At 34.0% G+C, this 17,037-nt stretch overlaps 1 protein-coding gene across 7 annotated transcripts in view; it reads left to right on the top strand.

The window, feature by feature from the left end:
- Ak9 (adenylate kinase 9) overlaps positions 1 to 17,037 on the top strand; it is a 162,438-nt gene that overhangs the window by 83,082 nt on the left and 62,319 nt on the right. For all 7 annotated transcript variants that reach the window (XM_047559519.1, XM_047559521.1, XM_047559514.1 and 4 more), the window contains 4 exons: positions 154 to 293; positions 7,196 to 7,352; positions 8,172 to 8,286; positions 16,588 to 16,664. In XM_047559519.1, the coding sequence (XP_047415475.1) occupies positions 154 to 293; positions 7,196 to 7,352; positions 8,172 to 8,286; positions 16,588 to 16,664 (489 nt within the window). The remainder of the gene's footprint in view (positions 1 to 153; positions 294 to 7,195; positions 7,353 to 8,171; positions 8,287 to 16,587; positions 16,665 to 17,037) is intronic.

A 17,037-nucleotide genomic window follows, 5' to 3' on the forward strand; every position in this document is an offset into this window, starting at 1 on the left:
CTCCTTATACTTCTCCCTTCTTCCGTCACATCACGTGCAGTAATGTAACTTCCTGGATCAAGTATTAGCAATCATGTTTAATTGTAAATAGTTTTGTCCACTAAAAGTCTAATGGCTTTAATTTATTAACTTATTTTACTTTATTCACAATAGAATACTCAATTGAAGAGGTAACTGCAAATCATCCAGCAGTTATTTCCATGCTTGAAGAGAGTCTAAAAACAACAAAGGATATGAACTTTGAACATCCCTATGAAAAGCATGCTGAAATCTTGGAGGAAATCCTCAAAGAAGTAATAATTTCGTTTGTTAATTTTTATCGTTGACTTAACTCTAACTAAGAAAATGTCCATCTAGTGTGTATACTTGTTTTAGTTTTATTTTACAGTATTTAAAGATGTAGACTCATGAACATTTTGTAGTTAACATTGTTAGGTGTAAAGTATTACTGATGCTCTCTGGTAAATTTTCAATTATTCAATTATGAAATTGTGACCCAATTTCATAGCTTTAAAATTAACTCATTAACTTTGATTGTCCTGATTCAGTTAAGTTGGCTAAAAGATGATGCATATGAAACCAGCGCCAAAATTAAATATTTCATCTATGAGTTAACTAGTCATAGACTTAGAAGAAGTTTGTTCCAGGGCTAATTTCATCCACCACCCTGAACATGCATTCATAGAAAAGATATGTAGACACACATGTAATTTTTCATCCAACAGAAGGAGGTGAGAAGAAAGTCTCAAATGCTGTGTCATATTAATTGTAAATCAGAAGGCTTATCTTTCACTTATAAAGGACAGGATATCTGTAAGGGTCTGATTTTGGACTGAGATCTTGGGTAAGCATTTGGAGCAATATTCAAAGACAGAATAAAGCAGTTTTATGGTTTTCAGTGTACTTCTGTATTCTTCTGGGATTAAACATAAATTATTATGTGGTATCATGAGTGAGCTATGTCATTAACATAGACCAAACACATTTGTGTCTTTCCACTATGTCCAGTTACAGAGTGTTCCTCCTATTATGGGCCTTGAGTAAAGGGTTTTCTTCATTCAGTGGTCTGTGTGTATGGTAAACTCATGGCCAGTTTTTTCCTGATATCATTTTGATATGCTCATGCTTCATGTGCTTCTGATTAATTCCATAAGTTCACAGATCATCATTTTTATTAGCAAGATGGGGGGTTGTTTGCGTGTACAAACAAGGTGAAGAATCATTCCACCTCAGTACTTACCCTTAAAATGAAGTAGTTTATGGTAACCTACTGGAGTAACTCAGGGTTAGGCACAGTCTGAACACTACTGTTCTATTCTTCATGGAGTAACTTAAAGTAGGGCACAGCCTGGTCTCTACAGTGGGAATAAGAAAAGTTACTACATGAGCGTATAGAACCACTTTGTGTTGCGGGGTTTCCTCCGGTTTCCAACTACACCAGCCCTCCTGACTCTTGGGTTCCTTGATTCCTTAACTCCCTCCGAGCTTACCACACAGAACTTTTAACATCTCTGCCTCTTCACGTAGTTCTGTCATCATTTTTTTCCTTTAGAAACATTGTACCTGGTATTATGTTAGATACCAGGGATCTAAAAATGAATTCAACACAGGTCTTGCCTTTAAGGAGCTTTCAATCAGGTGAGGAAGACTGAGTTGAATTATCAGTAACTGAATTATCAGTTACTAGTTTACATAGTGGCAAATAAATATATACAAGGTGTAGGAATTCCATGAGGGTGGGAGCCGCCGTCTTTGCCTGAGTGGTGAGACAAAACATCAAGAGGAGGAGACATGTAAGTGAGGGACAAGTTTGGGACTCTGGAAGTCTTTGCCCTTGACTCAAAATGTGCTTCATTCTCTTCTAACTTTATCCTGGAGTGTACAGATTTACAGGGAGCACTACTAAAACATTTTTAATACAGGGACTACATGTAGTATGTTTTGGTAGTGAACTGCAATTCTGGTAATAGGGGCGGTCTGTGAATCATATGAGATTTTAACATAAAAGTTCATATCAGATTGTCATTTCTGAAAAGATTAGGGACATAAGCAGGAAATTTTTTTCATAAGAAGCTGGAAATAAGTTTTAAAAAAAGAAGCTAAAGGTATGCTCTTTTGCAAAGGGCCTGCCCATATTAGTTTTATGATTATTTTATTGAATTGTTTGTCTCTTTTTATTTGAATTTCTTTGTGCATTCTGGATATGAGAACTTTGTTGGATATTTAACAATTATCTTTTCAGATGTCTTCTATCTTGAATAATGGAAGTTCTTTTCAGTACAGTTCAATTTAATAACTTTTTATTTCACAGTTAGCACCTTTATGGCCTATTGATGAAATCTTTGCCTATCCAAAGGTCAGGAAGATAGTCTCCTATACTTATACTAATGTCCATTTTTAACTAGTTTTTATATGTCGTAAAATCAAAATGACCAACAAACATGATAAGGTTTTCATTTGTATCCGAAAAATACAAATGAAAACCAAAATATGAGGGTCAAGGATCACATTTTTCCAGTAGAGATATTCAGTTGCTTTAGCACCATTTATTGAAAAGACCATGCTTTCTCCATGAACATAAACCAAGTAGTTCTCTAAGTGTGATCTGTTCTGGACTCTGTTCTATTCCATTGCCTATCTCTGCCAGCACCTTGTATCTTAACTACTATAGCTTTCTAAGTCTTGAAATCTGGTGGTATGGATCCTTCAACAACCTGCTTCACCTATCATTCCATCCTTCTCAGTGTCAGACATTATGTTTTGCTTTGCTTCCCTCTCAGCATGATTCTGTCTTGCTAACATATCTACGTGTCTAGTCTGGTCCATTTCTGCATTGTATCTTCAGAGCTGGTGCAGTCAATATGTCCTTCTATGCTGCCGCACCCCTCTGGGTCATGTCCTACTTTCTCTGATTCCTTCAGTCTCAGTCTGCTATGTGTCCATCTGCCATCCATCTATTCACAAGTGAGAGAATATAAACATAAAAGGGCAAAGAAAAGGGAATCCAGAAGTAGCATTATTAATGCAGAAAAATAAACATTTTATTATTAAAATCACAAGAGGATAAAAGTATTATTTTCTCTCACTCACTCCTCCCCTGAAGATGTCTAAAGAAAGTACCCTTTATTTTTAGCTGTTCAGACCTTAAAAACCCAGTTCTACAATTCTCAGGTGATAAAAGCTGGCTAGACACAGTCCTCCTGGGGAGATGGTCCCTGCTATTCCCTTCCCCCAGGAGCAGAGTTTACAGATTTGGAGTCTCACATGTCTCTGCTTGGCCACACATGCTAAAATTCTTTAGGATATGAAATCCTAAGGAAGGTTTCCACCTTCTCCTCACAATTATCTCAACTAGGGATTCCCCTCACATTGCTGATACATCCAAAACTTGCCCCTACCCCAGGCACCCCAAATCCCTATCCCCCAAACCTTTCTTGACCTCAACTTTGAACTTTCCTGGTCTTGAGTAGCTTGAGCTACTTCAGCACCTCCCTGTCAGTCACCTCTTTCCTTGAAACCAGTGATCAGGCCAATAGTCTTTCCTTCCCCTTCCTTTGTTCCACTGGTTTTCAGTAGGTGATAATTTTCCACCTGCAGCAGTATCACTTGGAAGAATTTAAAGTCAAAAAGACTATTCCTGCAGTCAGTCCTGCCACACAAAGTTCTCCCAAAAAGGAATTCAGAAGGGCTGACTTTCTTCTCAGAGTGACAATGGAAAAAAGACAGGCTGGGGATATAGCTCAGTTGGTAGAGTTCTTGCATAGCATGCACAAGCCCCAGCACCACTAAAAAAAAAAAAAAAAAAAAAAAAACACAAGAATAGCACAAATGATTATCACAATAAATCATCTTATACATTAAGAACATCAGAATGCCTTTTAAACCTGATAAAGAAGATCTAGCTTAGGATTACAGACTACATAACATTAAAGTAGAAATGAGACATTGATATTCCTCTTACTCCCATTTTTAGTGATCTGTGGAAATTTGAGCTATACAAAATGCCTTGAAACATAAATAAGAGAAATAACTATTGGAACAGAGGAGACATATAATCATTTTTCCAGTTGATTGTGTTTATTCTAAAAATATCCAAGAAAATCTTAAAACAGATAGAGCTAATAAGCATGTTCAGAAATAAGATAGCCAAAGGAATTTTTAAAAATCCACACGAGACAGGAAAATAAATGTAAAATAACTAACAATAAGTTTGAAATAAAGATAAGAGAGCCACATGAATAAAAATGTTACACTTTAAATGGGAACATAAGCAGATGTCAACACATAAAGGCATAACCATTTCTTGTATGTAAAGACAAAATCTTACTAAAATATCTTTCTCAATTTATATGTTTGGTAACTTTCTTTTTTGTAAAGAAGTAAAAATATTTTTAATGCCTTCAAAGTCCTAATACATACTATCTGATATATTTGTAATAAAATTCTCAAAAACCAATTTTTTCTAAACAAACATGACTCTGATGTTTATTTGGAAGAATCAATAGTTGGACTAGACAAGAGCAGTTTGACAAAGAAGTATAATAGACACTTGTTCTACTAGCTACTAAAATGTGTCCTAATACTATCTAATCATCATATAAGAATGGAGAGAACCACAGAGAAGTTACAGAAACAGACTCAGTATAAATAAAATATTAGCATATTTTAAGAATTCATTGAAGGCAGGACAGTTTTTATACATGACTTTGTTGTATTTGAACACAGATAGCATTAAAAAATTTAAGAATAAAAAAAATTAGCATGTGCTAAAAGAAAGAATTGATAAATTCTGTCAATTCAGTGTTGATAAAATTAGCTGGGGGAACCTATTAAGATTCTCACCTTATATCAAAATAAATAATTCCACATAAATTAAATAGATAAATGTTAAAATGACATTTTTTAAACTAAAAGAAAGTACAGTAACATTGAAATGATCTTAGAATGGTCAAGGATTGTGTTAGGTTTCTTATCACTGTAACATACCCCAGATAATTTATAAAGAGAAATGGTTTATTTGGAGCTCCCAGTTTGCAGGGCTTCAGTCCAAGATCAGTTGGCCCAGGTTGCTTTGGGGTCTGTGATTAGTGAGGAAGGTCATCATGGAGAAAGAGGAGTGTGTAGCAGGGCATGACCTCCCACTAGGCACCACCTCTTATAATTTCCACTAACTCCTAATAGCACCAAGTGGGGAACCAAACCTTTAACAAATCGACCTTTGAGGTACAATCCAGATCCAACTGTGCCAAGAACTCCAGGCGCAGCTGCAGCAGAAGTCTTTAGAGAAAATATCAATAGAGAGGCTAATTAATAATGAATGTCTCAGGCTGGGGACCTAGCTCAGTGATACTTACCTAACCTGGTAAGTACTGGCAAGTACCTAGCCCTGGGTGTGATCTTCAGCACTACAAAAAAGGAAAAGGGGGAGCAGGGCAGGAAGAAAAAAAGAAAAAAAAGATTATCTTTCTTTAAGGAAATCATGACTGGGCGCTGTGGTGCACACCTGTAATCCCAGCAGCTTGGGAGGCTGAGGCAGGAGGATGGAAGCCAGCCTCAGTAACTTAGCAGGGCCCTAAGCAACTCAGAGAGATTCTGTCTCTAAATAAATTATGAAAAAGGGCTGGGATATTGCTCAGTGGTTAAGCACCCCTGGGTTCAATCCCCAGCACCAAAGAGAAAAAAGAAAAAGAAATCATGAAAGTCAAAATTATAAGGCAAAGGTGAAACTGGGAAAAGATAAAATAAATATAACATTAATTTCTTATAAATCAATGGGAAAATTTAATACCTCAATATAAATGCAAGCCAGGAATACAAACATTTTATCAAAGAAGTGGCTAATTAAATATTTATAATGGTTGTTTCAATAAAAATATGAAAATTAAAACCTTAAGATAACATTTCTCACCTATAAAATTGGCAGTATTTGTTTTAAAACAATACTTGTGAGGTGCTCATGATATAGTTACTTTCAAACTCTGTTAGGAAGAGTGAAAATTGATATGGATGTTTTGGGCAGTATATATGAAAAGACTTTGCAATATTCAATCTTATTCCCTTTGATCTAAAAACATGTTTTCTAGGAATCTAACCTGAAGTAATATATAATATTTAAAACAAATGTTTTATATAAATATGTCCATTGCAATATTATGAAAATATGAAAGATTTAATATATAAAGATATTCATCACAGTACTATAATAAAAGTATAAGTGACAAATATAGTAAGGGAATGTTTAAACAAGGTAAGATTTATTCATGTAATAAAATACTATGAAGACATTTTTTTCAAAAAAAGTTGAAATAAGTAGAGAAATTATATCTCCATGTTGTTTTAATTTTCTATCTTTGAAAGTTGGATAGTAAAACTTTATTAGCCATTTTTATTTCTTCTTTGTAGCTTTTCCTTTTGATTCTGAATCCTTTGGTGTTAAATATTTCAAAGTGTTTAAAATTCTTTTTATTTCAAAAGACTCTTTACTCAGATAAAATTTTTTTAAAAAATAGATAATTTGGGATGCTCATGGTCTCTTGACATTTCTTCCCCTTTGACTTCTAATATTCCATGACTACCTCCTGGCACACCAGTTTGTTTAAAGCCCTCAGAGTTGTGTATTCACAGATACACGTAACTAGTTTTCGTATTTGTGTTGAAGCTATTGCTACTGGAGCAGGGAGGTGAGAGGTTAGCAGAACTCTGCAATAAGCACCTACAATATTTGTTCTGATCCAGTTCCTTCCCACTACTTTCAGTAACCATCTCAGTAATTGTCCCTTCTCACATTGAAGGGTGTAAAGCAGAAGGCTGTTGGAACAAAGGCTGTTGGGATAGGCCCTGGTTACTCAGAGTGGTCCATGTACCATCCTCTGTAGGAGCATGTTAGAAATGCAGACTTGCGCCCACCCAGACCTTCTGAATGGGGATCTGCATTCAATGATACTGAAGAATATACAGCAAAAATGCATTATTGTTTATTTAATAAAGGTTTTTACTTCCCATTCGTAACTTTTAAAACTTACACTTTTATTGCTTTAAAATTGTTTCTCTTTTAAAATTAAGATATTCTTTTCATTTTTCTTCTCAAAGTGAGAACTCAAAAGATACTTGTTTGAGATCCACAAAATGATCTATTAAGGTAGAATCCTTGACTTGTCAAACTATGATGGTAATATCAGTGTGCAATTTTTCACAGGTGATGGAAGAAAATAAGAATAGGTTTTCTGGTGCCCCCAAAAATGGAGGATGGATCTTGGACAACTGCCCTGTTATAAAAGACCTGTGGATGACCTTAATTGATAAAGGAATTTTACCTGATATGGTAATCCTTTTATCAGATACAGAAAACAACGGTTGGTAAATATTTATCATGTAAATTTGAAAGTGAACATTTTTTTTAAATATTTTTTTAGTTGTAGACAGACACAATACCTTTATTTTATTTATTTGTTTTTATGTGGTGCGGAGGATCGAACCCAGTGCCTCACACATGCTAGGCAAACGCTCTACCAAATTTTATTGCTGATAATATTTTTGGTTAAAATACAGTACAGAGAACTCTCCATTCTCCTTAAGTGTAAATACTGCCCCAGTAATCCTTACAGGAACTACTGGTACACAAAATAAGGCTTCCATCCACCAAGAAGATGGCCTGGGATGTGCTGGCTTGTTGAACATTCCAACAGGCCCTTGTAATTGCAAATGTTCTTTAGAGCTTGCAATTCTAACACCTGCCTCAACTACAATTTCTCAGAGAATGATGCATAATACTGAGGGCAATTAACTACATAAATATGTTAATTTTTTATTATTCTGTCACTTTGCCTCTGAAGAAAATAGGTATATTTAAAAAGAAAGTTTCCAGGGGGAAAAAATGTAATATTTTTTTCATGTTTTAATTACTTATACCATATTAACATATGCCTTTTAAAAACATATTTAAGACAGTCTTAAAAATTTAAAGAACCTAAGCTTAAAAATTTTGTTAAGGAATATAAGTTCTCCAAAAAAAAAAAAAAAAAAAGAATCTAAGTTCTCTTTAGATAAAGTTTTAAAGGAAAATATATTTGGATATACACAGAAATAACTTTTTGTTGTTAATTTCCAAAATATATCTCACTCCTTTTTATACAGCTTCAAAATTGATATTATCCTCTTTATCTGTATTTCAGGAAAATGTTTATTTAATAGAATATATCTAAAGCATAAATCTGAAATTGATTCTAAGATTTTAGAAAGATTATTAGATGAACTACAAAAGAAAAAGCAGGAAGAAGCAGCAGAAAGGTAAAATTTTCCTAGACTGATAAAACAGTTTGATGTATCTGTTACAGCTGTATTTTCTTAGAACCTGCACTTATGAAATATCTCTAATATCAAAAAGATAGTCTAGTAACTAGATCCAATTCTAATTAATTCTAAGAAAAACAGTAATTTTGCAAATACTTCCAGAATTTCTAAAGAACAGTCATGAATGTTTTCCTAGCCCATAGCAAACTGAATCAATCATCCACTCTCAAAAGATGCTGTAAAAAATTGAGCACAGATATGTACACACATACACACACACACACATAGATTGATGTATTTATATGTGGCTTCATTTTGCTAACAAGTATCTACAAAAGTGAAGCAATAATCTGATAGGAAGCAAATGAATATATTCTTTGTGTGACATGACTGAATTCCAAAGCCTTAGTTCTATATAAGTAAAGACAAGACTGGTTATTTACATTTGACAGATTTAACATCAAAGGTTTACTCTTGAATCTGGGGATAATGGGAATTTTTTAAAAGTATGAACACATATTTATCTATTCATGGCTAGGGTCAAGATTAAACTTCAATATATGAAGTTCCTTAGGTTGACCAATAAAATTTAAAAAGAACAGTGACTTAATTTGTTAATTGTTCTTCAAATAGTATATTTCAATTTGTCCAGTGGGATCAATACTACCTGAAGCAATAAGACATAGATATTTAAGCATACATTATTCTTTCAATTCACTGTAACTTTTTCTATTTTTTAATTTTATTTTTTAATTTGTTCTGTTTAGTTATACATGACTTTCAGAATACATTTCATTTCACTGTAGACAAATGGAGTACAACTTTTCATTTCTCTGGTAGTACACTATGTAGAGTCACACCATTCGTGCAATCATACATTTACATAGGGTAATGATGTCCATCTCATTCCACAATCTTTCCCACCCCCTACCCTGTCCCCTCCCCAATCCCCTCTGCCCAATCCAAAGTTCCTCCATTCTTCCCTTACCGCTGCCCCTTATTTATCAGCACCTACTTATCAGAGAAAATATTTGGCCTTTGGTTTTGGCGGATTGCCTTATCTCTCTTAGCATGACATTCTCTAACTCCATCCATTTACCTGCAAATGCCATAGTTTTGTTCTTTAAGGCTGAGTAATATTCCGTTGTGTATATATACCACAGTTTCTTTATCCACTCATCTATTCAAAGGCATCTAGGTGGTTCCATAGTTTAACTATTGTGAATTGAGCTGCTATAAACATGATGTGACTGCATCACTGTAATACACAGATTTTAAGTTCTTTGGGTATAGACCAAAGAGTGGGATAGCTGGGTCAAATGGTGGTTCCATTCCAAGCTTTCTGAGGAATCTCCATACAACTTTCCATAGTGGTTGACCAATTTTCAGTCCCATCAGCAATGTATGAGTGTATCTTTTTCCACTTATTCTCACTACTGTTGCTTATATTCTTGATAATTGCCATTCTGACTGGAGTGAGAGGAAATCTTAGAGTAGTTTTGATATGCATTTCTCTAATTGCTAGAGATGTTGAACATTTTTTTACATATTTGTTGATTGATTGTATTTATTCTTTGAAGTATCTGCTCAGTTCTTTAGCCCACTTATTGATTGGTTATTGGTATTTTTGAAGTTAAGTTTTTTGAATTCTGGAGATTAGTGCTCTATCTGAAGTACATGTGGTAAAGATTTTCTCCCACTCTGTAGGCCCTCTGTTCATGTTACTGATGGTTTCCTTTGCTGAAAAAAAAGCTTTTTAGTTTGAATCCATCCCATTTATTGATTCTTGATTTTATTTCTTGCACTTTAGTAGTCTTGTTGAAGTAGTCAGGTCCTAAGTCAACATGGTGGAGATTTGGACCTACTTTTTCTTCTGTTAGACACAAGGTCTCTAATCTAGTGCCTAAGTCTTTGATACACTTTGAGCAGAGTTTTGTGCAGAGTGAGAAATAGGGATTTAATTCCATTTTGCTGCATGTGGATTTCTAGTTTTGCCAGCACCATTTGTTGAAGAGGCTATCTTCTCTCCATTGTATGTTTTTGGCACCTTTGTCTAGTATGAGATAACTGTATTTATGTGGGTTTGTCTCCATGTCTTCTAATTTTGTGCCATTGGTCTACCTGTCTATTTTGGTGCCAATACCATGCTGTTTTTGTTACTATTGCTCTGTAGTATAGTTTAAGGTCTAGTGTTGTGATGCCTCCTACTTCACTCTTCCGGCTAAGGATTGCTTTTGCTATTCTGGGTCTCCCATTTTTCCAGATGAATTTCATGATTGCTTTCTCTATTTCTATGAGGAAGACATTGGGATTTTAATTGGAATTGCATTGAGTCTGTATAACACTTTTGGTAGTATGGCCATTTTGACAATATTAAATCTGCCTATCCAGGCACATGGGAGATCTTTCCATCTTCCAAAGACTTCTTCAATTTTTTTCTTTAGTGTTCTATCGTTTTCATTGTAGAGGTCTTTCACCTCTTTTGTTAGATTGATTCCCAAGTTTTTTTTTTTTTTTTTTTTTGAGACTATTGTGAATGGGGTAGTTTTCTAATTTCTCTTTCAGAGGATTCACCACTTATGAATAGAAATGCATTAGATTTATGAGTATTTATTTTATATCCTGCTACTTTGCTGAATTCATTTATTAGTTCTAGAAGTTTTCTGGTGGAATTTTTTAGATTCTCTAAATAAAGAGAATCACTATATTTGTTGCCAGCAAATAGTGATAGTTTGAGTTCTTCTTTTCCTATTTGTATTCCTTTAATTTCTTTCATCTGTCTGATTCCTTTGGCTAGAGTTTCAAGGACTATGTTGAATAGAACTGATTAAAAAAAAGGCATCCCTGTGTTGTTTCAGTTTTTAGAGGAAATGCTTTCAGTTTTTCTCCATTTAGAATGATACTGGCCTTGGGCTTAGCATACATAGCCTTTACAATGTTGAACTATGTTCCTACTATCCCTATTTTTTCTAGTGTTTTGTATATGTAGGGGTGCTGTATTTTGTCAAATGCTTTTTCTGCATCTACTGAAATGATCATATGATTCTTAACTTTAAGTCTATTGATGTGATGAGTTACACTTATTGATTTCTGTATGTTGAACCAACCTTGTATCCCTGAGATGAACTACTTGATTGTGGTGCACTATCTTTTTAATATGTTTTTGCATGCAATTTGCCAGAATTTTGTTAAGAATTTTTGCATCTATATTCATCAGGGATATTGTCTGAATTTTTCTTTCCTTGATGTGTCTTTATCTGGTTATGGTATCAGGGTGATACTAGCTTCATAGAATGAATTTGGAATAGTTTCCTCCTTTTCTATTTCATGGAATAATTTGAGGAGTATTGGTATTAGTTCTTCTTTGAAGGCTTGTAGAACTCAACTGAGAATCCTTCTGATCCTGGGCTTTTCTTGATTAGTAGGCTTTTAATGTCATCTTCTATTTCATTGCTTGAAATTGATCTGTTTAAATTGTGTATGTCCTTCTGATTCAGTTTGGGAGGATCATGTGTCTCTAGAAATTTTTCAATATCTTTGAGATTTTCTATTTTATTGGAGTATAAATTTTCAAAATAGATTCTAATTATCTTCTATATTTCAGTAGTGTCCATCAACTTCATTTATTTTTTCAAACAACCAACTTTTTGTTTTGTCAATTTTTTCAATTGTTTCTTTAGTTTCAGTTGTATTGATTTCAGCGCTGATTTTAATTATTTCCTCTCTTCTACTACTTTTGGTGTTGATTTGTTCTTCTTTTCCTAGGGCTTCGAGTTGTAATGTTAGGTCATTTATTTGTTTACTTTTTATTCTTTTCATGTATGAGCTCAATGGCAATGAACTTTGCTCTTAGCACTGCCTTCGTAGTGTCCTAGAGATTTTGATATGTTATACTGGGGTTCTCATTTATCTCTAAGTACTTTTTTAATCTCCTCCCTGATTTCTTCTGCTACCCATTCATCATTCAATAACATGCTTTTTAGTATCCATGTGTTGGAGTAGCTTCATTTTTCATTTTATCATTGGTTTCTACTTTCATTCCATTAAGATCTGATAGAATGCAGGGTAGGATTTCTATTTTTTTCTATATGCTGAGAATTACTTTGTGGTCTAAGATATGGTCTATTTTAGAGAAGGATCCATGCTGCTGAGAATAAAGTATATTCACTCGATGATGAATGAATACTCTATATATGTCCAATAAGTCTAAGTCATTGTATTATTTAGTTCTATAGTTCCTTTGTTTGGTTTTTATTTGGAAGATCTATCCAGTGGTGAGAGAGGTGAGTTAAAGTCACCCAGTACTATTGTGCTGTGGTCTATTTGATTCTTGAAATTGAGAAGGTTTTTGGATATATGATATAGATGCTCCATTGTTTGGAGCATAAATATTTGTGATTGTTATGCCTTGTTGGTGTATGATTCCCTTAAGCAGTATGAAATGTCCTTCTCTATCCCTCTGACTAACTTTTGTTTGAAGTCCATTTTGTCTGATATGATGATGGAAACCCCTGCTTTTATACATATTCCATGTGAGTGATGTTTTTTTCCCAACCTTTCACCCTCAGTCTGTGGATGTGTCCTTCTAGGAGGTGAGTCTCTTGAAGGCAGCATATTGTTGGGTCTTTATTTTTAATCTAATCCGCCAGTCTATGTCTTTTTTTGATGAGTTTAGGCCATTAACATTCAGGATTATTATTAAGATATGATTTGTATTCCCAGTCATTTTGGTTTATTTTTGGTTTTTTAATTGACTTGGTTTCTCCTTTGATTGACTATTCCTTTAGGGTAGTTTCTCCCTTTGCTGACCTACATTGTTGTTTTTCATTTCCTCTTCATAGAATATTTTGTTGAGAATATTCTGTAGTGCAGGTTTTCTAGTTGTATATTCTTTTAACTTCTGTTTATCATGGAAGCTTTTTATTTCATCATCAAATCTGAAGCTTAGTTTTGCTGGCTATAAAATTCTTGGTTGGCATCCATTTTCTTTCAGAGCTTGGTATATATTGTTTTAGGACCACCTAGCTTTTAGGGTCTGGATTGAGAAATCTGCTGATATCCTAATTGGTATCCCCGATATGTAATCTGATTCTTTTCTCTTGTGGCCTTTAAAATTCTATCTTTATTTTATATGCTGAACATTTTCATTATAATGTGCCTTGGTGTGGATCTGTTGTAATTTTGTATATTTGGTGTCCTGTAAGCCTCTTGTACATGATTTTCCATTTCATTCTTCAGGTTTGGGAAATTTTCTGATATTATTTCATTGAATAGATTGTTCTTTCCTTTGGTTTGTATCTCTGTCCCTTACTCTATCCTGTTAATTCTTAAATTTTGTCTTTTCATGTTATCCGATAATTCTTGGAGCTTCTGTTAATGATTTCTTACCATCTCCTCTGTGTGGGCAACTTTATTTTCAATATTAAATATTTTGTCTTCATTGTCTGAAGTCTGTTGGCAATGCTTTCTATTGAGTTTTTAATTTGGTTTATTGTTTCCTTAATTTCAAGAAGTTCTGTTTGGTTTTGTTTTTGTTTTTTTCAGAATCTCTATTTCTTTACTGAAGTAATCTTTTGCTTCTTTCATTTGCTCTTTTAACTATTGAAGTGATCTTTTGCTGCCTGCATTTGCTCTCTTGTATCATCCTTTACTTCATAGATCATTTTAATCATGTACATTCTGAACTCCTTTTCTGACATTTCTTCTACTGTGCCGCCAATCAATTCTATTAATGTAGCAGCTTCGTTTGTTTGGGATGCTTTCTTCCCTTGTTTTTTCATTTCAGTTGTATGTCTTCCTCTCTAGCTCTATGGATTCAAGGTATTACAGTTTCCACCCTATAGTTTTATAGTGTCCCTACAGGTTTCCAATACCTCACCTTTAAGGGGGAGATTAATATTAATAGCACCCAATGCAAACAATATGCAACCTTAAACCAAATAGTCCCTATAAAGATGTTAACAGTTTGTCACAATAAACAGAGATGATGTGTTTGATTATTATCTACAACATAAACAGTAGGTTTGCAATAAGGTCTACAATTTCTAATGGTGAACAGAGAGAGAATGGGGGAGGGGTACAGGATGTGATGTTAATGAGGTGAGAGAGGAGAATATAGAGGTACTGGATCATAAGAAGAGTGAAAGAGGAATCAAAAGAAGTTAGTTGTTAGAGGAGAAAAGAGAAAAAGACTCTGAGGAAACAGATAAATAAGAAGAAAATAGAGCAAGTAAAAAGAAAAGAAAAGAAAAAGAAACAACAAATGTAAAAGTATGAAAATTTATAACAAAACTATAATATACTATTCAAACCTCCCAGTCCTCAGTAGCCCAATGCATGAAAAGTACTTGATTTCAAAAGTGTTGGGAATGTGAGAGCAAGAGATGAAAAAAGAAAAAAGAAAAATAGGGGGAAAAAGAATCTTGAAGGAAAATTGAACAATTGTTTCTGTTGGAGTTCAGTATCTTTTCTGCTTCCCTTCTTGTCTGATAGGTGGGGTTATCTAGAGTTTACTGGTAACTCCACCCTCAGGATTGTGAAAGTTACTAAGGTGGGAGGATCAGACTTGGACTGGAAGACTGCACCCCCAGCACTCTTCTTTGGAGTCCACTCATGTGACACAAGAGCCTGGTCTTAGCCCCTTACCTCACTTGTGGACCCCACAATTCTTGATCTCTAATTTAGTCTCTAAATTGTATCTCTCCTTCCCCTGCCCTTTTGAATCATGCCAGATTCTACAATTTTTCCAGTATCTGTTTCCAAATGTGCTAGTCAAATTGCAAGATAATTTCTGTCATCATTGTTTTTCTTTTGATCATCTTTCCAAATGGTTTATAGAAGTCCTTAATAACAAGCAAAATTCTTCCTCCTCCTGGTCAGGTCTTAGATTCTTGGCAGCAACATAGTTCAACCAGGTTTTGGACAAGAAAGATCTTACAAGGTGCCCTCATGAACTAAGTAGAACAAATGACTGCCCCTTTCATGGACAGTCAAATAGGGAAGGAGTTTAGAAAGAGGGCTCTCTAGTCTCACAGGTCTGAGTTCTGAACAGAGAATTCAGAATTACACAGAGACTTCTGGCTAGAAGATTGGATTTTGAATACAAGGAAAGAACATCTTCCACAACAGGAAGCAGAGCTGTTGGGGAAGTGTAATAAATGTCTTCTGAAGAGAATAAATGTAATTCATTTTCAAAGGAAGGACGAATGGACACAAAGAATATCAAATATGAGAGGAATGATAGGCCTTAGGAAAGCTGTGGCTCCAGTGGGTGCTACTGATAGGAATGAGCTCTTCTTAACTTGTCCCTGGTTGGTAAATACTTGGTGTCATTTTTTTATACCATGTTTAAAAGATGCAATCAACATTTCCTATGTTTCTTTGTGCAGTAGCAATACCTAGACATAGAACATCTAGGTCAGAAGTATACATATTTTTCATTTTTAATAGATATTGCCATTCTTCATCATTTTACTAACTTTTCTTTTACCTGTTTTCACCATTGTTAAGGTAGGTTTAGTGCTTTGACGTTAATGAAATATATTCCCTCCAGATATTTAAGTTTCCATATTCCAGATCTCTAAATTTCATCATTACTGGGGCAGGAGATCTAGCTCAGTGGTAGAGCACCTGTCCAGCATGACCTGGGTTCAAAACCCCACATCAAAAGAACTATGTTACACACACACACACACACAAAAAAAAAAAAAAAAAAAAAAAAATTAGTTTTTTTCCTGATGAGAAAGATAAACTTACCAGTTTTCTATTTATTCAGTGCAGAAAATTTTTAAATGCAAAAAGTTAAAATTTTAAACTCTAATGCCACCATCCAGAGATAGTTACTATTAGCAGTTCATTTTCTTCTAGTCTTTGTATCCTCATTTATATACACCTTAAATATAAAATTAAAGTTGTATTACACATTGTTTTATATTCTTTTTTCATGTAACATTACATTGTGAAAATTTTTCATTTAATCAGATAGAAAATGTTACAAATTCTCCCACTTACCTTTGAACTTACAGTTAGGTAGTCGTTTATTACTTTAGACAAGTTTCCTAGTTAATAGCCCAAAGTTATTTAAAATATAACATTCCAGTTTTTCCTTCCAAAACAACAATAGCAACAACTGAAAATTAACATGAGTAATTTAAAATTGTACATCATAAAGTAAAAGTATAATGAATATTATAAACAATTTAGTCTTTTTATTTTTACCATTATAAGCATTTAATTCTATAATAATGTGAGATATCTAAATTTCCAAAGATAATTAAATTTTGGATTTTTTTATTTCAGAAAAGCCAAAGAAGAGGAATTGAGAGTAGAAGAAGAAAAGCAGAGGCTACTGGATGCTATAAATAAGAAAGCAAAAGGTAAACACAGATTAATAATGATTAATAATGTGTCATTTAATCTTGTATTGTTACTGCAAGCAACTACAGTATTTGAAGTGAATTATTACAGGGCAATCACATTTTCCAGTTTGCCCATGAGTCCAGGTTTATGTCTATGGTCCTGAAACATTTATAGTACCCCCTTTTGTTCTCAAAATATTTAAACTTGGATAATAAATTATATGGTTACTAGAAAAGTGGACTCAGAGAAGAAAGACTTAGCAGCAACATAGATGCCTACTCTTGCACCCCAAAAGTCAGACACAGCAGAATAGCATGTGCAGAATGTCTTTAAATGGTCGCTTTGCATGGGTGACACATGGCAATTGGAATTACCTCTCTTAGAACGATC

The sequence above is a fragment of the Sciurus carolinensis genome, chromosome 7 (assembly GCF_902686445.1).
Source record: "Sciurus carolinensis chromosome 7, mSciCar1.2, whole genome shotgun sequence".
Lineage (NCBI taxonomy): Eukaryota > Metazoa > Chordata > Mammalia > Rodentia > Sciuridae > Sciurus > Sciurus carolinensis.